Below are 22,669 nucleotides of genomic sequence, written 5' to 3'. Positions count from 1 at the left end.
TCCATCAGTAAGTATTTTAAGTCCTGTTTGCTTTCAGCAAGCAGGATTGTATTATCTGTATATCACAGGTTGTTAATGGTTCTTCCTCCAATCTGATACCACGTTTTCTTCATACAATCCAGTTTCTCAGATTATTTGTGCAGCATACAGATTGAATAAGTATGGTGAAAGAATACAACCCTGGTGCCCACCTTTCCTAATTTTAAACCATTTGGTGTACCCTTGTTCTGTCCAAAAAAATGCCTTTTTGTCTAGGTACAGGTTTCCCATGAGCACAATTAAGTATTCTGTGGAATACTCATTCTGGGCAATCTTGTCCATAGCTTGTCATGATCCACACAATCAAAAGCCTTGGCATAATTACTAAAGCACAGGTAAACATTTTTTCTGGTATTCTCTACTTTCAGCCAAGATCCATCTGACATCAGCAATGATATCCCTCATTCACATCCTCATCTGAATCAGCCTTGACCGCCTGGCAATTCTCTTTGTCAATTTTTGTTTGTCACCATTTTTAAGTTATCTTTAGCAAAATTTTACTTGCATGGGATATTAGTGATATTATACGATGATTTTTGCATTCTGTTGCGGTCATCTCTCTTTGGAATGGGCACAAATATGAATCTCTTCCAATTAGTTGGCTAGGTAACTGTCTTCCAAATTTTCCTGGCATGGATGAGTGAGTGCTGCCAGTGCTTCATCAGTTTGTTGAAAAATTTCAATTTATATTCCCTCAATTCCTGGAGCCTTGTTCTTTGCCAATGACTTCAATGCACTTTCAACTTTTTCCTTCAGTGTTATTGGCTATTGGTCATATGCTACCTCTTGAAATAGTTGAACATCATCTTTGCACATTTTGTTACAGTATTTGACTTTGTCTTCTCAAGTTGACCTTTTACATTTTTTCTGTTCGGCGCTTGTACTCCTATGTTTTCCATTTGCTTTAGCATCTCTACGCCGCAAAGCAATGTTGAGAGTCTCTTCAGATACCCATTTTGGTCTTTTCCTTCTTTCTTATCTTCTTAATGACCTTGGACTTTCTTCCTTTATGATGTTCTTGATGTCATCCCACAACTCTTCTGGCCTTCAGTCTGTAGTGTCTAATGTATCAAATCTGTTCTTGAGATGATCTCTAAATCCAGGTGGGCTATATTCAAGGTCATATTTTGGCTCATGTGGGCTTATTTTTATTTTCTTCAGCTTCAGTCTGAATTTGCATATGAGCAATTCATGGTCTGTTCCACAGTCTGCTCTTGGCCTTGTTTTGACTGATGTTACAGATCTTTTCTTTCCACAGATACAGTCAATTTGATTTCTGTGTATTCCATCTGGTGATGTCCATGTGTATAGTCATCTTTTATGTTGTTTGAAAAGGTATGGTATGCACTCAATTCACAATAAAAACTTCAGGTTTGGCATGGTATAAGCTTCTAGATGCTATAAAAGCAAAAAAACAAAACAAAAAAGGTATGGTGTGGTGCTGTGGGTTAATATGCTGGACTGAAAGGTCGGTTTGAAACACAAGGTTGGTGGTTCAAGCTTACCAGCTGCTTCTTGGAAACCCTATACAGGGTTGCTATGAGTTAGAACTGACTCGAGGACTCTTAACCACAACGGGGATCCATTCAGGTAAGGAAGGCAAGGAGCTGTGGTCACAGTGCTCCTTTCACAAACTTTCCATTCCTGTACCTTCCCCCTAGTGGTCACCTTGCTTGCTTTACACAGGTTTCAGCATTGTTTTCCATGTCAGTTATCAGTCCTCCATCCATTCTCAGCTTGGGTAAATCTGTTTACTGGTGTCTCCTTTTCCACTCTATGTGGGTTTGTATTACTTTGCTTTGGGTGGGAATGGAGGTGAATACCAATGCTCAGTCTCCCATGTTTAACTCTGTCACTGGTCTTTTCTCCCTAACCCCTTGTCGGTTACCAGGGGATTTTTGTCTTACCATATTCAATTGTTAATTCTTAGTCCTCATGTTACTCAGTCCCTCTAAAAACTTGAGACAAATCACCATGTCTTTGCTTTGTCTCCCAGGTTTTCCTCTTCCTTACTGGCTCCTCCTCAATTAATTTGTTGTTGTTGTTAAGTGCTGTCAAGTGGGTTGCAACTCTGTATAGGGTTTCTGAGGAGCAGCTGGTGAGCTTGAACCACTGACCTTGCAGTTCAAACGACTTTGCAGTCTAACGCATTAACCCACAGCACCACACCATGACTCCCCTCAATTAGGTCTCATAAAAATGAAATCACATCAGACATCCTCTAACTTCATGAAGTGGGAGAATCAAAATCAGCATCAGCCCAAAAGTTGATTCCTGCTTAGCTCAAGGTCAGCAGTTCAAAACTACCAGCTGTTCTGTGGGAGAAAGATGAGGCTTGCTGCCCCCATAAAGATTTATAGCCTCAGAAACCCTATGGGTTAGGACCAACTCCACAGCATACCACTACCACCACCATTAGGTGGAAGTCAGATGTACCTCCATTCTCCCACCTTTTACCAATTCTGACACCAGTTGTGCCTCCCACAACACTCCACTTCTCTGCTGGATTCAACAAATTGTTGTAGTGGCCCTACTGAACTCACAGACCATAATATTCAAGACTATAGGTTTTATTAGGAAAGTAACAGGTTACAATTCAGGATCAGGATCAACTTGGAGGTAACAGGAACAACTTGGGTTACTATTCTTTGGTTAGGACATGTGCTTCCTTGTTATGTTTTAAGGCAGGCCCCTCTCATCATTTGGCTTTTGGCTTGGCCTCTGCCCTGACTGGGCAAGTTAAAAAGCTCTTTATCTCTACTGATAGGTGCCTAGAGGCACCCCACTCTACCAGCAAGCCTCCTGCTCAAAGGCTCTCAGTCCTTTGTCCATGCAGTCGCCTAGATCTGTGACAGGGGAAGCCCATTGCATCTTCTCATACAGGTCTGGTCCCTGTCATCTCATGCTACTGCCACTTACAGTGTTATTGCTCTTTCCCCTGGGTCTAAGAGGTTCTCAGTGTTGGGACCCTGGTTCCAAAGGATGTGCTGCTCCAGTCTGGCTCTTCTGCTTGATGGTAATAAGGTCTCCCTACAACCTTTGGGACTGACTTACATCAAGCCTAGTTGTTGTTGTTAAGTGCTGTCAAGTCGGTTCCGACCCATAGCGACCCTCCCTGTTTAGGGTTTCTGAGGAGCGACTGGTGGTGGTGGTTATGTGCCATGGAGTCAGTTCCGACTCACAGCGACACTGTACAGGATTTCTGAGGCTGTAAATCTTTACGGGAGCAGAAAGCCTCATCTTTCTGCAGCGGAACAGCTGGTAGGTTTGAACTGCTGACCTTGTGGTTTGCAGCCTGATTTGTAACCACTACACTACCAGAGCTCCTACTGGTAAAGAAGAGGGTCAGCAAAAAAAAAAAAAAAAAAGGACTGACCCAGTGGCTGCAACAGTGGGCTCCAATGATGATTGTACGGATGGCACAGTGTTTCCTTCTGTTGTAATAGGGTTGCAATGAGTTGGAATTGACCTGACAGCACTTAACGCCACTAATCTCCAGAAGTAAGTTGACAGGTCTTGTTTTTCACAGAGGCAGATTCGAATCACTACCTGCAAGATCGGTGGTTCAAGCTCACCAGTCGCTCCCTGATGAGTCACTATGAGTCGACATTGACTCGATGGCACTTATCAACAACAACTCCAGCGATAGGAGCACTTGTGTGGCGCTGTGGGTTAATGCGCTGGACTGCAAAGTCTATATGAACGGCAAGGTTGGTGGTTCAAGTTTACCAGCTGCTCCTTGGAAACCCTTTACAGGGTCGCTACGGGTCGGAACCGACTCAACGGCACTTAACAACAACAACGCTAGGGATAAGTAGCTTTGGTAGCGTAGTGGTTACTAGTCGGCCTGCTAACCTTAAGGTCAGCAGTTCGAAACTACCAGCCATTCTGCGGGAGAAAGATGAGGCTTTCTGCTTCTGTAAAGATTTACAGCCTCGGAAACCCTATGTGGGGTCGCTATGGGTAGGAACCCACTCCACGGCACACCACCACCACCACCACCACCACCACTCCAGGGATAGTGAGGAGGGCACAGGAGCGGGCAGTTTCGTTTTGGTGTACACGGGATTGCGGAATTGAAACCGACTCTATGGTCCCTAATAACAATTGCGAGCGCTCCTTGATTGACGAAGCAGCCCTCCTTGGTTCCTGGGCTTGAGGGGGTGGGGAAAAGTTTCTGAGTCCACCTAGATCACTATCCCCTTATCAGTCAGCTTCCCAACCTGTTTCAAAACTCTTCATTCCCATCCGGACTTCGCACCTCACACAAGCTCCAACCTCTGCCTTCCACTCACTCACCTCACTCACCGGTTCACCTCCAAGTTCCGCGCTGCCCGCCCACCGCTGATCCGCAAATGTACAGAGCCCTGCCCTCCGCCAGCCCCTCTTTCCCCAAAATCCCTTATCTTCCTGTCCTCCACCAGGTTCTCCTCGCCGGGGCCCTGCCCTAAGGGGCCCGACACCGTGCTACAGATGGCAACTAAAGCTCCTCCGGTGTAGGCAAGACCAGGCTCAGGAGGCGGAGCCACCCATCTGCTGGTTGGAGTAGGCGGTGGCCCTAGTGACTAGATCCAATCTGCAGATCCAGCCTCCCTTCCTGCCCCGCCCCTCCGCCTCTCTGGGGCGTCCGGCGTTAGACCAGTGCTGTAGCCTGGCGCGTCCCGGGCCCACCCTCACGGCATTCTGATTGGGTGTGTGGGCCTCGGCCCATCTCACTCTACGTCTAGGCTGAGCATACGCCTGCGCAGTGCGCGCACGGGCGAGGCCCGACATGGTGCTCCGCCCCTGAGGGGGTGGGACGCGCGGTGGGTTTGGTGTTTGTCGGCTCCCGACGCGGCGGCGACGGCTAACGCTCCGTACCATCATGACGGAGGGCACGTAAGTTCTCGCGCTGGACCCTAGATCTCTCGGACCCCTGAACCTCCAACCCCGGTACCCGGACCTTGAGTTACAGCAGCAGCGAGCGCACAGTGCTCAGACACAGGCTACCCGGGAGACTTGGGGGCGGGGAGGCTGGGGTCCCGGAGGACGCCTGGTGCCTCGTGAGCCGGCGAGGTTTGATGCTTAGGTTACACCGACGGCGGTGCTGCCAACTGGGGACCAGTTAGCCTTGGTGCCTGGCGAGGGATCTGAAGAGGAGTGGAGTTGTCAGGGGGATAGTCTGTGTGCTTTTAAGGTAGGACCTAGGTTGTTCTGAGGGTTGGATGTGGGAAAGGTGACGAGATCTTGGGGGGAGTGGGAAAGGAGGAGGTAGAGACTGAGGTGGCCCCCAAGTCCTAAGAGCTTTGCCGGAGAGTGAACCCGCAAATAGGCGGTACTGGACCAGAATTCAAAGTTTCCAGCAAAAGACACGCTCCTCTCGTGCTAGGACTAATGCTTTACACTCACAGTGATCAGCTTCACTAGTGAGCTCAGGTGGATTTCCCCCGCCCGCCCCCTTACACATGGTTGGTGCAAGGCAGATAACTTGCATACTTCTTTCTAGTGCATAGACTGGAGAGACCTGTTTCCTCCACCAGGAACAGATTTGCAAGTGCGGTGGTTGTTGTTAAGTACCGTGGAGTTAGTTCCTACTCATAGTGACCCTGCACAGGGTTTCCGAGGCTGTAAATCTTTATGGGAGCAGAAAGCCTCATCGATTCCCCCCGCAGCCGAATTCGTAACTACTATGCTACCAGAGCTCCTAAGTGGGATTGAGTAGGTGTCATATAGTGCCCACGCATGTGCCAGAGATGGAAAAAGTTATCATGTGCCTAGAACAGGGGGAGGCTTGTCCAATAAATAAGAGAAGGAACTGAGGGAGAGAAGGACCCAGTTCCCAGCCCCTTAATCAAACATTGTACCGGGTCCAAGACCTTTATTCAGGCAGCATACATGAGAAGGCATATAGGTAGACCATTCCTCCAACAGGCTAGACACAGAAGTGATATAAAGTGGGGTTTTATTTGTAAGATGGGAGAAATAACCATTAACTTGTAAGCTTTCAGGAGTAAAACAGTAAATATACAAAGATAGTGATGAAGGAGACCCAGGGGAGTATTCCTGGGACATGTCCCTGAGTAGGCAGAGGACTACCACCTCTGTGGAGTGTGTGGTCTCGCCATGGTAACAGCAGGAGAGGCTGGCGGCAGGTGAATGGGGCTGTGATTCCACTGAAATAGAGGCCAGGTGAAAATGGAGAGGCTTGATGACAGCTGCCTAGTGGTGCTGAGAATCCACTGGGGTTAATGGTTATGAGTTCACAGTGAGACCAGTTGGTGTAATGGGGGTTTATTCAGAGCACCATCTGCTGCACTAGTCCAGTGGGGAGAATGGATTTATGCGTTAAGTAACCTCTGCCAGTCACCTGGTGCCTTGGCCTTTCCCCTGTCAAGGACAGGTGGTGATCTCTGCCCTGGGTCCCTCTCAGGGCTGTTCTCAGGGTCAGATGAGCCAGTGAACATAATGGTGCTCTTGGTGTCTGTGTAGAAAATCACTACTGGCCAGGCTAGGAGGGCTGGAGCTGTAGCAGCAGATCTCCTGATCTTGCTGCTCCCAGAACCTGCAGTTCCTTGTACATCTGCCCAGGCTGCCCACTGGGAAAATGCCCTGCCACACAGTGGGCTTGTGAGTTGGGAGGGTGGAGGCCTAGGCCGGTGGTCCCATTCATTCCTGGATCTAAGCTCTTCATCTAGTGAAAAACAGACAGGGTGGATACCTGAGCACGATTGTTTTCAGGTATCTGCGCCGAAGAGGGGGACCCTATAAAACGGAACCTGCCACTGACCTCAGCCGCTGGCGCCTCAGCAATGAAGAAGGAAGACAGAGATGGAAGTATTTCCAAGAAGATGAAAACCCTGGCCGAGTGCAGACAGGCCTAGAAGCCCACTCACTGGGACTGGACACGGTAGGTGGCTGCATCTCATCTGCTCATCTTTGTTTCACATCTGGGAAGTGGTCAGGAGGCTGACTGAACCCTGTCTGCCCAGCCAGGGAACTTTGGGAAGTTAGTTGTGATGGGCATTTATTTTTATGTCAAAAATACTTTGTGGGTATGGTGCATGTGGCCTTCACCTTGAATAGTCAAGGTTGCTGCCCATGGGAACTGGTTGAATTAAAGATAAAACATGAGTTGAATGGTCCCTTTGCTTCAATGAAGCACAAGTAGAAAATGCTCTAAATTTTGTTTTTAACTATTGATTTTGAAATGGTTTAGATTTACAGCAGAGCTGTAAAAATGGTCCTAATTTTGTTTTTAGTCACAAAAAGAAGCTTATTTTTTTTAATAGTATGTTATCTTTATTTTTCCTAGATTCTGAATACAATGTCTTAGAAGTACACTCTATTCTTTTCTAAATCTGTTTAGTTTTCTTCCAGTGTAGATTCTTTACTGCACAATTGGTAAATGTGAGAATGCACATTGTGACAGAACTGTAACTCACTGGTTTATCATTACACAGAGTTGAACTCTGTATGCAGTATGACCTTTATTATTGAAATTATTACTGAAATTAACTTTCTTTACAAGGCAGTTTATATATAAACATTACAAATTAATTTTTCCTTTTTTGTTCTAACTATTAAGTTTTGCAACCAACCTCACTTCCATTGCTATTCATCAGATCTTAGAGACTTCTTTCATACTCCTTAGATGGTAGATGTGGTTGGAAAACCTCGACTGTTTCAGTTGACCCTGAAGTAGTTTCAGCAAATACTGGAAGGGTTAATGTTGACCAAAGGAGGACACAGATTTCTCAAAAACTTTGTTTTAATGGGTCTCAAAATTCTGTGACAAATTTTTGACCAAGTTGTATCCATTTATAAAGCACTGATTTAAAAAAACTAATAACTTAAAAGTGCCACACAAAAAAATCCTTTCTTTCTGAAGGCTTTAGATGCACTGTTATCATTAACCAGTCTTTTACAATTAAACTTAAATGGCCAATTGTGACAAATAATTCTGAGATGGTTCTTCTACCACTGATGAAGAGACAGGTGTTAAGGGTGATACTCATTCCGTTTTCTGAGCAGACTTGATGACCATCCCAGCTCCAGCAGTCTTTTGTCTACTGCCTTGAAGACACACACAACAACAGTCTGTCTCATATCATGAACAGCAAAATGACCCAAAGGAGGGTAGTTGCATAAGCTCTTAATACACTTGGATTTGTTGGGAACCATGTCAACAATGGCAGTATCACCAGATTTCAGGAATTTGGGGCCATCTTCCAGAATGGCGATCTATCTCTTTGAACTCAGCAAACTTGCAAGCAATGTGAGCTGGGTGACAATCCAGCACTCGTGCATATCCAGCACTGATTCAGCTTGGATGGTTGAGGATGATCACCTGCACAGTGAAGCCAGCTGCTTCCATTGGGAGGTCATTCTTTACAATGAAGCTTACTTTGCCCCCAGGTAGAGCTGTGCTCAAAGTCTCATTGTGCATTTCAACAGACTTTACTTCAGTGGTAAAGTTGACTGGAGCAAAGGTGACCATCGTGCCCCATATGAGAGCACCAGTTTCCAATATGCCCACAGGAACAGGATCAGTACCACTAATTTTGTAGATATCCTAGAGAGGCAGGCGCAGGGGCTTGTCATTTGGATGAGTTGGTGGTAGGATGCAACTCAGAGTTCAAAGCAGCATGGTTCCACTGCTGTTGCTATCCTTGTGGGTGAATTGACCCCGAAATAGTTTCAGCAAATACCAGAAGGTTTAGTGTTGACCAAAGGAGGACACAGATTTCTCAAAAACTGTATTTTAATGGGTCTCAAAATTCTGTGACAAATTTTTGGCCAACTTAGCAGTTGGCTCCAGCATACTGTCACCATTCCAACTAGAAATTGGCACCAATGCTACTATGTCAGGGTTGTTGCCAACTTTCTTAATGTAGGTGCTGACTTCCTTCATGATTTCTTCATATATCTTATGGCTATAGGATGACTCAGTGGAATCCATTTTGTTAACACCAGCAATTAGCTGTTTCACACTCATGTGTAAGCCAGAAGGGCATGCCCATTCTTAGACATTGTTGGTGTTGTTAAGTGCCGTTGATAGTGACCCTGTATAGGGTTTCCGAGGATTAGCTTGTGGGTTTGAACTACTGACTTTATGGTTTGCAGTCCAGTGCTGATCCCACAGTGCCACACCAGAGATATCAGCTTCAAATTCACCCACACCAACAGTAACAATCAGGACAGCACAGTGAGCCTGTAATGTTCCAGTAATCATGTTTTTGAAAAAGTCTCTGTGTCCTGGAGTATCAATGATGGTCATTTAGTGCTGGCTGGTCTCAGATTTCCACAGGGAGATATCAGTGGTGATGCCATGCTCACATTCACCTTTCAGTTTATCCAAGACTCAGGTGTTTTTGAAGGAGCCCTTCCCCATCCCAACAGCTTCTTTCTCAAGTATTTTTGATGTTTTTTTTGTCGGTCCCACCATATTTGCAGATCAGGTGACCAGTAATGATAGACTTGCCAAAATCTATGTGTCTAGTGACTACTATTTTAATATGAGTCTTTTCCTTTCCTATTTTGTTAGCTTAGATTTTTTTTTTAAGTTTTTATTGTGAACTGAGTGATAGTTTACATGGGAGAACATCGGCTTTACACATCATTTCATCGCAATGATTACAATCTCCTCCATGTACCTTCATTCAACAGTATTTGCTTCCATTCCCTCTTTTGTGTGTGTGTGTGTGTGTATGTGGAATGTACACAAAATACTCAGGAATATGTAATAATTTAAACAACCAAAGGGCACATTCTGCAAGTCTGCCTCTACACCTCCAGCACCCAGTTCTTCTGTTTCCATGAGTCCAGAGTCCTCAGCTGCTCCCTCTCTCCATGTCCTCATCTCTGCCTCCATCTCTGGTGTTGCTGCTCATCTTGATAGGGTCCCACATTTCGCCTGTGCTTTTCTCCCTTAATGGTCCTAGGGTCCTCTGCTTATGGACTGTAAGATTAACTACTCCCCCGTTTTTGTTACAAAAACCTCTACCTTTACAGTTATGAGTCACAATTAGTCATGATAGTAATTACTCACTATTGAGTCACAAGGATCCTATCCCCATCTCCTTTCACCAGACCTATCTAGACAAAATGAAAACTGTTCAGTGGGGACTCTACCCTTTCCCGCACATCTTAAACTAAACTCCCTTTTGAAAACTTGTAAGCCCGTCACTTCATGCCTCTATCGCACCCTCCCACCTACCCCCCCCCCCCCCATTTTAGGTAACCAGTGTCTAAGTTGTCTGTTCCTATCTACTCTGTATACAGAGGGGATAGGATTGATGCTTGATGTGAAGACTCCTTCCATCTCAGTTGGTTCCTTGATGTTTGCTTAGACTTTGCAATGGTTTTCGCCAATACCTGTGTTCAGGAAGCAAATCTAGTGTGAACAAACTTTTTTGCTGTTGTTTTGAGAAGATTCTATGTACTCTTAAGAGAGACTCAGCTGGTGTAAATGGTTCTCCCTGCCAAGCACTGACCCTAATTACATCCCCTCCATGGGAAGCTTTCTGCCATCCTTTGAGCCCTTCCTAGATAGGCCTGAGTCCTGCTCAGGGTGGATATCAGTTTCCCACCCAACACTCTTTGGACACCTGGTTTGTTTAAAATGTCTTAGAGAGGCTTTGAAGAAATTAGCAAATTTTTGAGTGGACAGCAAAACTACAATGGGATAGAGCCATGTTTTTACTTTATTGAGACAATCACAGCTTTATCCAAGTGGTTTGGACTTTTAATTGAAAACTTTGAAGTAATTTTGCTTACTATTTGAACTTGGCCTCTCAGCTCTTGCTTCGTTTTTCCTTTTGCAGAGCAGTTTCTTCAAGGACTTGCCCAAAGCTCACACGGCACAGGATGGGGCTCTGAATGGGATGACTTTTTATGCAGGGCTGCAGGCTGAGGACGGCCACTGGGCAGGTGATTACGGTGGCCCACTCTTCCTCCTGCCAGGTAGGTGTGAGAGCCCAAGGGTAGGGCTACCCGGATGCATCCTGGGCTTCCAGTCCAGCCTGGCCCAGGCTCTTGGGTGAAAACCCAGCATTTCACATGGAAAGTGTCTGGGGGACGTCTGTTCTGCCCTGCTCGTCCTGGGAGGAGGTGGCCTTGCCCTCGAAGCCCACCCCATTCTGGGGCATGATGGATGCTGGTGGGGTGTCGGCAGGGAGGGAGACTCTTGAGCTTCAGCACAGACTGGGAAGGGCCCCCCAAAGGTGGCAGTGATAGGTGAGAAGCAAGCAAGACGAAAGGTGAGAAGCAAGATGTCAACTTGGCAAGATGTCAACTTGGGCGGAGCTGCGGAACCCAGGCAAGGCAGGTTCAGGTTGCAGTTGCACCACAATTGTAGCTTGGTTTCTAGGCTACTAAACTGGTTTGGCAGGATAATACCGTGCTGCACCTTGGGAATGTGTCTGGAAACACAGCCTGGTAATGTGGAAATTTCCTCTAAGTAGTAGTCATGCAACAGAACCCTTCTCCAAGGACTTGTAATCATTCTGGTTCTGTTACCTAAAATGTTGTGAAATCACAAGTCTCTTTCTGTTATAATCAATCCAAGTTTGTGGTAGGTTTGATGTCCTAATATCCCTTCATTGCCTTTCTTTTTCACAACTTCCTTGACTGGGTGGGCCTGCTTAGTCATGCAAATTGTCTTTGTTGAGACTTAGTTTGTTGCTCTTATTAGGTGCCATCAAGTTGGTACTAACGCATAGTGACCTTATGCACAGCAGAACGAAACACTGCCCAATCCTGTTGCCATGCTTGAGTCCATTGATGCTGCCACTTGGCCAATCCATCTCATTGGGGGCGGGGAGGGGAATCTTCCTCTTTTTCTCTGACCCTCCACCTTACCAAACATGATATCCTTCTCCAGCGACTGGTTCCTCCTAACAATATGTTGGAAGTATGAGAGATGAAGTTTGGCCATCTTGGCCTCCAAGGAGCACTCTGGCTGCACTTCTTCCAAAACGGATCTATTGGTTCTTTTGGCAGTCCATGGCACTTTTAGTATTCTCCTCCAACACCATAACTCAAAAGCATCAATTCTTCTACGATCTTCCTTATTCAGTGTCCAGCTTTCACATGCATATGAGGTTACTGAAAATACCATGGCTTCAGTCAGGCGAACCTTAGTTCTCAAGCTGACATCTTTGCTTTTCAACACTTTAAAAAGTTCCTGTGCAGCAGATTTGCCTAATGCATTACGTCGTCTCATCTCTTGACTGCTGCTTCCGTGAATGTTGATAGTTGATCCAAGAAGAATGAAGTCCTTGACAACTTTAATCTTTTCTCTGTTGATAAGAATGTTGTTTATTGGTCCAGTGGTGAGGATTTTTGTTTTCTTTATATTGAGATATAATCCATACCGAAGACTGTGTTCTTTGATCTTTATCAGTAAATGTTTTAAGTCCTCTTCACTTTCAGCAAGCAAGGTTGTATCATCTGCATATTGCAGGTTGTTAATGAGTCTTCCTCCAATCCTGATGCCACGTTTTTCTTCATATAGTCCCAGAGTAGAGCCTGCTGGGACTTTATGTGGGAGTGCATTAGGCCTCATGGTTAACCTGGGAACATGGCTTCTTATATCAGAAATGTTCCCATGTGCCCAGTCCCTCTCTAGGTCTGGAACAGCCCCCATCATAAAGATGAGAAGACTGAGATGTGCACTCTGCTCACAAAGCTGATGGGAGCCAGTACAGGGATTTAAACTGGATTTGGGTTTGCTGCCTCCTGGTCTCAATGGCACCATGCCTTCCTAGTGGATGGAGACCTGGCCTTGGGAGCAGGCCTGCGGGTTCTTTCTTCCCTTGGCTTCATCTGGGGCCTTGGGATCATCTTGGCTACATGTCTTGGCTGCCTATCTATGGGATGGGAGTAGAGGGCATGTTGGACAGGGTCACCAGATACAGTGGTGAGCACAAGGCAAGCCCATCATCATTGGGGACTATGTTGTTCTCAACAATGGCAGCTGCTGCTTCCGGCCTGCCCATAGGGCCTCAGGTGCTTTACCACCACTGAGACTTACTTTTTTGGCCTCTGGCCAACCTGTCTCTTGGGTGGACAGGCTTTTGGGTGTTTCAGGTATTGAGAAGACCGCATGCTTTTCCAAAGTCAAATAAGGCCAGACAGCCTCTGCTGGGAAAGCTTTAGCCTTAATTTGTGGTTGGTTACAGGATCATAACTCCATGCAAGCAGCCCCCCGAGTGCATGGGACAAAACCAATGTGCTGTTGAGTTTCATTATGTGCGCTGACCCCCACCTCCCACTATGCCAGGACTCTGACTGCCCAGCCCAGTCCCCATGCACTGGCTGTGACTCAGTTTCCTTGTCTGCAGAGTGGGGCAGCCTATAGTACCCACCTCCTTGAGGTGACTGGAGTGGGAGAAGCTGCCTGAGTTAACACACATTGGTGGCTATATTGTGACTACGTCGTTGAGCCCAGTGGGGCTCTTGGTGGTCTTGTTCTCAAGACCTCTAGGCCCTCAGGTGGCGCTGCTTTTTATCCACCGGCGTGTCTTTTATAAAAAGAGCAGGATCTGTCAGGAGTGGCAGTTCCTGTGAACTTGGGCAGTGTCTCTGGGTCCAGAACTCCTTTTCCAGGGGTGTGTTTGTATGAGGGGCCTCCGTTAGGCCCCTGACGCTCCGCACTGTCTGTGCTGATGGTACAGGACCTGTGGTGAGGACCTTTGTGAGTGCTGTGCCTGGGAGGACCAGGGTGGGGCATGGAGGAAAGGCTCTTTATGAAGAATGTTTATTGTCCTCTCGCCATTTCAAAAATCTCATGCTCATTGTACAAAAGTTTACAAAACAAAGCAGCAATGAGCAAGTAAATGCTACCCCAGCCCAGAGGTGGCCCAAGGGACCATTGCTGACATTTGTGTCTTTAGCAGGTGTCAGAGCAGGGCCAAAGTTTCACCTCATGGGCACCTGCCTGAAATCTCCCAAGTCCTTGGGTGTCTCCCCATGGCACTGTGTGGGACTTGGTGTCTCTGTGCTCTCAGGATTATTGTGAGCTGCTGTGTAACCAATAAGTGCTCAGCCAGCCCTTGGGGGTGGTGGGGCAGACATCATAGGTGCTGTTGCTGCCGCTCCAAGACCAGCTCTCAGGGTCCTCTCTAGAGCTTAAGAGGAGCTGTCTCGAGGCCCTTTCTGTGGAGGGAGACGCTCACTGGGGACAGCTCCACCGAGGGCCTTCCCAGGGGAGAGGGGCCTGGGCTTGGCAGTGCTTCACACCTGCTCCCAGCAAGGACTATCCTTTCTGTCTCATAGGCCTCCTGATCACATGCCGTGTGGCTAACATCCCACTGCTGCCTGGAAACAGAGAAGAGATGATTCGGTACCTGCGGTCGGTGCAGCTTCCTGATGGCGGCTGGGGCCTGTGAGTGCACATGTCAGTGATTGTGTGTGTGTGTGTGTGTGAAGCTGTATGGAGTATGTGCATATGTGTATGTGGTAGGCATGGATTGTGTGCAGGTGTGTGGGTGCATGTGTTCATGTGAGTGGGTGTATCGTGCACAGGTACTACTCACATGTGTGCATATGTGAGCAGCTATATTTGTATGTGCATACGTCTATGTAGGTATGTGGGTGCTAAGTATACATGTGTGAATGCATGTGAGCTGAAGTGCATGTTTGTATGTGTGTGCCTGGATGCTCTGGTGAACTAGCCTCAGTTGCGTTGTTGCCCTTAGGACTAACCTGGTAACTCAGAGTGGAACTCTCCAGCACATGTGGCTGGGCCGGCTCTGCCTGGGTGGTCTTGAATCTAATGGTCCTGGGAGGCATATGATCATGGATAATGGATGCTCTTGTGGTATTGTGTTAGGTAACATTTCTGTTTTCCTGAGTGCTTTGCTTCATTTCTTAGAAATAAAACAAGGTTTCCCCCCAACCCCCTTTGTGTTTGCAGGCACATTGAGGACAAGTCAACAGTGCTTGGGACAGCCCTTAGCTACGTGGCTCTAAGGATCTTGGGCTTAGGGCCTGACCAACCTGACCTAGTGCGAGCCCGGAATTTGCTTCATAAGAAAGGTATGTCCTGATGTACTGTGCAGGTTACCCTAGTCCAAAGGGCTCTCGCACATGACAAACAGAAGGGTGCTCTCCAGCTGACGCAGTGCAAAGGCTCAGACACGTGGGTGCAAGTGGTTCCACCTCATCAGCAGTTTGTAACCACTACAGGCAGCATGACTGTTCATGATGTGGGCCAGAAGTCTTCTCTCGTGGGGGTTGGAGAGCTCACAGCAGGCATGCACATGGTCCCTGTAGGGCTCACGTGGGTCACAAGCAGAGAGACACCAAAACCCAAATACGGTTCTTCTTTGCCCCAGGTGGTGCGACACACATTCCCTCCTGGGGCAAGTTCTGGCTGGCCGTGCTGAACGTGTATAGCTGGGAAGGCCTTAACAGCCTGTTTCCGGAGATGTGGTACGTGTGACCTCATGCTATGACACCTTCCATGGGAGAACAGTGAAGTGTGGACCTCAAATCACTGCTTTCAGTGGGTGATCATGCTCTTGCTCAGCTTTCTGAAGTTGCCTACTCTGTGTGTTGACCCTAGCCATATGGGATGGGTGGGCTTTGTGGTTGGGATGGGGTGGCAGACCAGGCTACAGCACTGAGCTGGGGCCCTGGAGTCGATAGCAAGGTGATAGGGTGTGATGTGGAGAACATGCACGCTATTGGGACATGTGTGGCTGCATGTCCCAGGCAGAGGGACAGAGGGGCATGCCATAGCCCTCACGGTGGCTATGTCTTGGCTCTGTTGTCATCTGCTCTCTCCTGGTATCTTCTGCTGGAGAATATGAATCCAACTCTTTAACATCTTACTTCACGCATGAGTACTCTGGAGTTTTTCTTTGATAGCAAAACTTTTTAATTTTTAAAAATAGAACTATAGTAGTACTCTTTATACAGGCATCAAAGTTAGCACTGATTTCTCATTATTTGGTTCCCATGACCAGAGTCTTTTGCTGTCTGACTACCTAGTAGGTACCGTGGCCATGCATCTCAGTCCTTCAACCCCACATGTTACCCTTGAACCTAGATGGACTCAGAGCCATGAGGGCGGGTGGGGTGTCCTGGGAGCTGTGAGGGTGGGTTGGGGCCTTCTTGGGGAGCCATGAGGGAAGAGGCTGTCTGTAGGCATCTCCTGTGTCAGGAGATGACTTGTGGCCAAGGTGGAGGAGCTGGTGATGGGGAGGAAGGAGAGGAGCAGCAAGAGGGATGGACAATGGGTCTGGGGAATGTATCGTTAGCTGTGATGGTGGTGGAAGGGTGCCCATCTGGAGGGCCACCTGAGGGAGAAGAGGGGAGATGTCTGTGACTCTCTGGTGAGGGGTGCAGGGTGAGGAGTCGGAGCAGACAGGAGAATAGTGGGAATGCCAGGTGAAGCAGGATGGTGGGCCTGGCTGAGCAGTCTGAGGCTTTAGGTGGTTGTGCCCAGGTGGAGGACCAGAGTGTGCACACACCCTGACCCACAGGTTATTCCCCTTGTCCAGGGAGCACATGGTTCCTCAGGAAGGTGAGGGAGTGGCTGAGCCCATGTGCAGAGGCCTTAGGGAAGCAAGCACAGCTCTACCTGACTGAGGACACCCTGTCAGACCCTGTGGGTTTTGGGATAGTGCACCAGTGTACATGATGTCAGATTCAAGGTACCAGGAAGGCACAATAGTTCTCATTCTGTCAAATGAACTAGTTTCGAATAGTTTTAGAATCCCAGAAATGCTGTCCCAGGGGACAGATCCTCCTGTGCCCCAGCTCAATGCTGACATTTCTTGTCACCACGGGCACTTCTCTTGATGGGAGATCATAGACAGGTCTGATGTAAGGTCTGAAACTCCAGTTGAGAAAGAGCTACCGTACTGCCTTGGCTTGGCCCTCTCCCGTGAGCGTGCAACTCGAAGGTTGTGGGTATGCCCTGGCCTGGGAGAATGGCTGTGCCCTGGGCATTGTGGTGGACAGGTGGCAGGCAGGATTTGCTTGCTGACTGACCACCCCCCCCAGGTTGTTTCCTGAGTGGATGCCTGCACATCCGTCCACCATCTGGTGCCACTGCCGGCAGGTCTACCTGCCCATGAGCTACTGCTTTGCCACAAAGCTGAGCTGTGCTGCTGAGGACCCTCTTGTGCAGAGCCTGCGGCAGGTGAGGTCCTGCCCACCCCACCCCACAACATGGTGTGAGGGCACACTTGCCTTTGTAGACTCTCTTAGGGGAGAGTGATAGGGGTTCCCTATGTAAGATGTGGGCTTGTCCTATGGGGCAGGTGGCAGAGGAAGACCAATGGAGGGACAGCAGGGGTTCTAGAGCTGAGATGATTCTCAGAGCTGTCCCAGCTTAGGCTGAGCTGGACTTTTGGCCCTGCTGTGGTCACCAAAGACCCAGGATCAGATGAGGTGGCCTTGGGGCTGGTAGCTGGGAGATTCCCTGAAGGCCCGGTTGCTCTTGGTGCTGACCTGTGTCCATCTGCATCTGTGGGTGCCTGCACTTGGGTTCTGTGTTCCCACCTGTGGCTCAGGTGTCCTGTCCCATAGGAGCTCTATGTGGAGGACTATGCCAGCATTGACTGGCCGGCACAGAGGAACCAGGTGGCACCCGAAGACTTGTACACACCGCACAGCTGGCTGCTCGACATCATGTTTGGTAGGTGTCTTCAGCTGCACACTGATCTGTGCAGGGTTGATGCTAGGGAGAGGGAGGAACAGAGACTAGGGCTTGGTCATTTTCTCATATCCAGCAAGAACCCTGCCTGTGTGTGGTCCCACGCAGAAGTGTGGGCGTACTTCTGAGGAGCCTAACTGTTCTTTTTGAAGGGAGGGCCCAGGAGAGGCTCAGGTCTGCCAGAGTGCGATTCTGTGACCTATTCAGCCTATTTCCATATAAGACCACTGAGCTACAAAGAGGCAGTGTGGCCTCCCCACCCCCTGACAGTGGCAGACCCACCCTAGCTGGGGTGTGGGTGAAGGCTATTCTTTTTGGGCCCTCCACTCACCCCATGTCCTGAACAGCTAGGTTTGGGTCACAGCACCCTGACCACTTATATGGGGAGAGTGGGGGTTGCTTGGAGCTGCAGACCTAGATGGAGTGGGGTCCACAGTGAGCACTTCCTGAGTCAGGTGAGAGGGGTGGAGGGAGTTTGGGAGAGCAGGGAGAGCAAGGGGAGAGGAGAGCTTGAGGGTGAACAAAGGAGGAGCCGAGAGAGCCCAGTGCTGCTGGGGCCCCAGGCTGCACCTCGTACCACGTGAGGGCTGGGTCCAATGACACCACCCTCCCCGCTTCTGCCTCCAGCACTGCTTAACCTGTATGAGCGTTACCACAGCACCAGCCTGCGGCAGTGCACCATCCAGAGGCTGTACCAACACATCGCAGCTGATGACCGCTTCACCAAGAGCATCAGCATCGGCCCGGTCAGTGCCCTGAGGGGCAGTAGGGTGTCCTGGGTTCATCTAGTGCATCTCATGACAGTGGCAGAGAGGGACCATGAGGTGCCCCTGACCTGCATGATTCTGCCCGTGTGCTTCCTCTGCCCTAGCTTGGAGAAAGCTGCGTCCTGCTCCATCACCACCACTGAGTGTAGTCTCTTGAGGAAGCGGTGGGTGCTGCTCCTAACCATGTCTCCAGGGGTCACTCTGGCTGGCTGTGAGGGGTTGCCTTTTTCTCTTGTGACCCCTTCCCACTCCTGTTCCTCCAGCCCAGAGCATTCTTATGACTGTATGCCTCAAGAACATTCTTCCCTGCTCAGATCATGTTGCAGCCCTGCAATATGAGACACCTGGTCCTTAGCCCTGTCCACTGCCCCCGGTCTTCTCACCTGCTGGCCTGTTGACGGCTCTCTCTGGGACAGCATGTCTGTCAGGTGGCCAAGCTGGTGGCGTGGGGCCCAGGTGACCTCACGCTCTTGCTCATTGCTCATGTCTGCAGATCTCCAAGACGATCAACATGCTCGTACGCTGGCATGTGGATGGCCCAGCCTCTCCTGCCTTCCAGGAGCACGTGGATAGGATCCCTGACTATCTCTGGTGAGTGGGTGACAATACCTGGCCCAGGTGTGCACTTGTGGCCTGATGGCAGACACCGCAGGCATACAGGCATTCAGACACAGGGCAGGGGCCACAGTACCATGGGGCCTGGGAAATAGCCTCATGACCAGGACCTTAAGGCTGTGGAGCCAGCTAGGCTCTTTGCAGCAACAATTTGCCACCAAGAACAAACTGAATTGTTGGAATCTTGCCTTCCAGCTCCCTGACTTGGCCTCTCTTCCTTACAGGCTAGGACTCGATGGCATGAAGATGCAGGTAGGACCCAGGACCCCAGGGAGTGAGGGGGAACAGCTCTTTTCTGCCTTCATTATTTTGCATTGGACTTTCTCAGATTCAAACCTCTCTTCTCTAATTGAGCCCAACTGTGTGTGATGAGGGCCTAAGTCCCCCAGCCCTCCTAAGCCTTCATTAGAAATGACCTGGAAGTTGTGGGGTACAGGTGCTCCCTGGGTGTGGGCACTGTACTCTCATGGTTCACTTGATGTAATTCTCCATCCTCTTCTCCATTGTTCGTGTGGGCCAAGCTGCTGTTCCAAGGGATCCCAAAGTTGCAGCCCTAACCAGAATCCTTGTTGGCCTCTGGTTGGGGTCAGAGCTCCGAGCCGGGGTTGCTGCCTGGGCCCCCTCTTTCTCCAAGCTGCCCCTGTGCTCAGCACTGGTGGACTCTGTGGGGCAGATGTGGATGGGGGAGGATGTGCTGCTGCTCCTGCTATAATGTCCCTGTTTGTATCCAGGGCACCAATGGCTCACAGGTCTGGGACACGTCATTTGCCATCCAAGCCTTCCTGGAGGTACATGGTCCCTCTGTCAGTTTCACTTGTCTCTGTGCACTGCTGCATGCACTCTCCCCCATGCCCTATCATGTCCCCTCATGTGCCCTTTCCACCCCATGCCCTTGCTGCTCCTCAAGTCCTCTGCTTGCCTAGGTCTTGGCCCTGGGGCTCCCTCACTGGCTTCTGTCAACTCCTGGAATGTCACCACATTTGTCGGTATGGGTGTAAGGTGGCACTGAGCTCCAGGAACCCTGGGTCTTTGCCTGAGCAAGGGGGTGGGGGCTTTACTCTGGAGTGATGGCCGGAAAAGAGTTGTGTTTTAAGGTGTTAGCTGCTGTCTTGGTGGAGGTACCAGGTTGTCATTGGGTCTAGCTGGGTGAGGAGGGAGGGTCTGGCTGAAAGGTGAGGGGAGGGTGGTGGCTTTAGGCTGAGGGGCCAGGATAGGGGTTTAGTAGGGTCAGGATGCCTTTTGCTCTGCTGATGGTGGTGGATACTTAAAGCCCATTTTGAAGTGGAGAGGATGCGGCAAGTATCAAGCTCTACAACTCCCAGTCATCCGCCACCTTCTCCATGCATCATGAGAGATGTTCATGGATTTGAGGGTGTTTGTAGTCCTGTTGTCCTTGGGCTGACCCAGGAAGGGTCTGGGTCCCACAAAGGACTAGCCTGCTGGGGTACAGGCATCAGTGGGCTCTGTTTTCCCTCAGGCTGGTGCACATCACAGACCAGAGTTCGCATCCTGTCTGAAACAAGCACATGAATTCCTCCGAATCTCACAGGTGAGGACACCAGCTTCTCTTGTTCCTGCCCAGCCCTCCCCTCGCCCCACGATGATGCTCAACCTTTGCACTTGGCCTGTGCTATTTCCTATTGTGCCCCTCTCCTACCTCCTCCAGTCTGCCTCTGACCCTGTTTCTCCGTGAGCAGCTCTTGCTGAGGCCTCCCAGAGCCTGTATCACCTCTGGCCGGGTCTGGCACATACCCAGAGCTGGAACAGGTGGAGTGACCCATCATGGGACTGAGTGACAGTGCCTCCCTCCTGCCACAGACCCGTCCCCTTCAGCCTCATCCCAGTTCTGCATCTCCCAAACGGAGGTGCTGACACATTCCCTTTGCTTTTCACATGATGCTGCCTAGGTACCGGACAACCCCCCTGACTACCAGAAATATTACCGCCAGATGAACAAGGTATGCCCCTGCTCCACATGTGGTCACCCAGATGCCTGGGAATTTCCCATCTGGAAGGTGTCTGCCCCCTGCATCAAATGGCAAGCTGTCTCCTCATGTGGCCATGGTCCTGTGCCTGCCACCTTTTAGGAAGTTATAGATGCTCACGGTTCAGTAACCATTGAGTCATGAGCTCAAGCAGTGAAAGGAGACAGAGGGAGGCAGCGTGTCATCAGCCCAGCTCCATGTGGTGAGACTGGAACCCTGGAGGCACCTGATGAGCCCAGGCTTTGGTTTCAGGGCGGCTTCCCCTTCAGCACGCGGGACTGTGGCTGGACTGTTGCTGACTGCACAGCTGAGGGACTCAAGTCTGTGCTCCTCCTGCAGGAACAGTGTCCCTTTATCACTGAGCATGTGCCCCGAGAGAGGCTGTATGATGCAGTCGCTGTGGTGAGAGTGCTGGGCTGGGAGGGAGGGCAGTGCCCCCACACCCCAGTATGTGTCCCAGACAGATGGCACAGGGGTGAGAGCTTGAGGGAAGAGCTTTCCTGATGGTTCCGTATGGGGACTGTGAGTCTCGCTGGACTGTGGAGACCTGGGTTGGTTGTGGCCCTGGGGAGATGCAGGCAGGGACTGTGAGGAGACCATTATTACCCACATTTTCCACTCTGTGTGGAGGTCCAGTACTTGTCCACACCTACATTGTGTGACTCCCAGTGTCCTTTGGGAGGATGGCAGTGTGCAAAACAAAACTGAGGACCTTTTGTTTAGAATCCTTTCAGCCTGCCCCCTTTCATGTAGATCTTACACCAGACAATGCTACATACTGGCCTGGCAGCACATGTCTGACTTGTGAATGGTCTCTGTGTATGTTTTCACTCACCACCTGCCTGTGGTGAAATTTGCAGCTCACTGTTCTGGGTACCAGGTGTGGTTTAATCTGGGGGTGCTCCCATGCCCATGATGCTTGACCTTGTGCTCTGGGAAGCCTGGTGCAACTCTGGAAGACACTAGATTCTAACTGTCTCTATTGGATTTTAGTTGCTGAGCATGAGGAATCCTGATGGAGGCTTTGCCACCTATGAGACCAAGCGTGGAGGGTACTTGCTGGAGCTGCTGAACCCCTCAGAGGTCTTCGGTGAGTGCACAGCCATTGTGGGACACAGCTCTGTAGGTCACTGTCCAGCTCCTATAGCCCAACCCCTGGTCCACAGTAGGGCCAGCAATGACCCTAAAGTGTGACTTCCTGCCACTCAAGACCCCAGCACAGAACCCTGAACTCTAGAAGAGAAAACTGAGATCTGTTCTCGTGAAGGCCCCACATCTCCGGGAGCCCCCTTACTGGGGCCAGTTGCTTCAGGTGCCCTCACTGAGCTCTGGCACTGTGCAGAAAGGTGTGGTGTCGGGCCCCGAGTCCTGGCTAGTACTCCATCACCTGGGAGCATCCACCTATAGTTCTGGTCTGGCCAGGCGGGTTCTTTCCTAGTTGTGGTATGCTCCCCTGCACCCTCCTTCTGGGTGAGGTCTAAAGAAGGTCAGGATCCAGCTCCCTGCCTAATCTCCTAGTTCTGTGCCCTCCTGTAGACAGGCCAGGAACCAACTCACCATGCTGGTGCAAGTCTCCTCTGCCATTGGTGGCTGTGTACCCGGGCAGGTCACTGATG

At 49.7% G+C, this 22,669-nt stretch overlaps 1 protein-coding gene and 1 pseudogene across 1 annotated transcript in view; one reads left to right on the top strand and one right to left on the bottom strand.

The window, feature by feature from the left end:
• Positions 1 to 4,903: 4,903 nt before the first annotated feature.
• LSS (lanosterol synthase (2,3-oxidosqualene-lanosterol cyclase)) overlaps positions 4,904 to 22,669 on the top strand; it is a 35,643-nt gene continuing 17,877 nt past the window's right edge. The window contains exons 1-16 of the mRNA XM_006876125.1: positions 4,904 to 4,917; positions 6,757 to 6,925; positions 10,842 to 10,980; positions 14,296 to 14,404; positions 14,936 to 15,057; positions 15,357 to 15,453; positions 17,032 to 17,170; positions 17,560 to 17,668; positions 18,314 to 18,432; positions 18,947 to 19,044; positions 19,293 to 19,320; positions 19,800 to 19,856; positions 20,546 to 20,617; positions 20,976 to 21,026; positions 21,306 to 21,455; positions 22,047 to 22,143. Coding sequence (XP_006876187.1) covers positions 4,904 to 4,917; positions 6,757 to 6,925; positions 10,842 to 10,980; positions 14,296 to 14,404; positions 14,936 to 15,057; positions 15,357 to 15,453; positions 17,032 to 17,170; positions 17,560 to 17,668; positions 18,314 to 18,432; positions 18,947 to 19,044; positions 19,293 to 19,320; positions 19,800 to 19,856; positions 20,546 to 20,617; positions 20,976 to 21,026; positions 21,306 to 21,455; positions 22,047 to 22,143 — 1,570 coding nt within the window. The remainder of the gene's footprint in view (positions 4,918 to 6,756; positions 6,926 to 10,841; positions 10,981 to 14,295; positions 14,405 to 14,935; positions 15,058 to 15,356; positions 15,454 to 17,031; positions 17,171 to 17,559; positions 17,669 to 18,313; positions 18,433 to 18,946; positions 19,045 to 19,292; positions 19,321 to 19,799; positions 19,857 to 20,545; positions 20,618 to 20,975; positions 21,027 to 21,305; positions 21,456 to 22,046; positions 22,144 to 22,669) is intronic.
• LOC102829425 lies at positions 8,030 to 9,548 on the bottom strand (annotated as a pseudogene).

The sequence above is a fragment of the Chrysochloris asiatica genome, unplaced genomic scaffold, assembly GCF_000296735.1.
Source record: "Chrysochloris asiatica unplaced genomic scaffold, ChrAsi1.0 scaffold00354, whole genome shotgun sequence".
Lineage (NCBI taxonomy): Eukaryota > Metazoa > Chordata > Mammalia > Afrosoricida > Chrysochloridae > Chrysochloris > Chrysochloris asiatica.
This window is presented reverse-complemented; position numbering and strand designations above follow the sequence as displayed.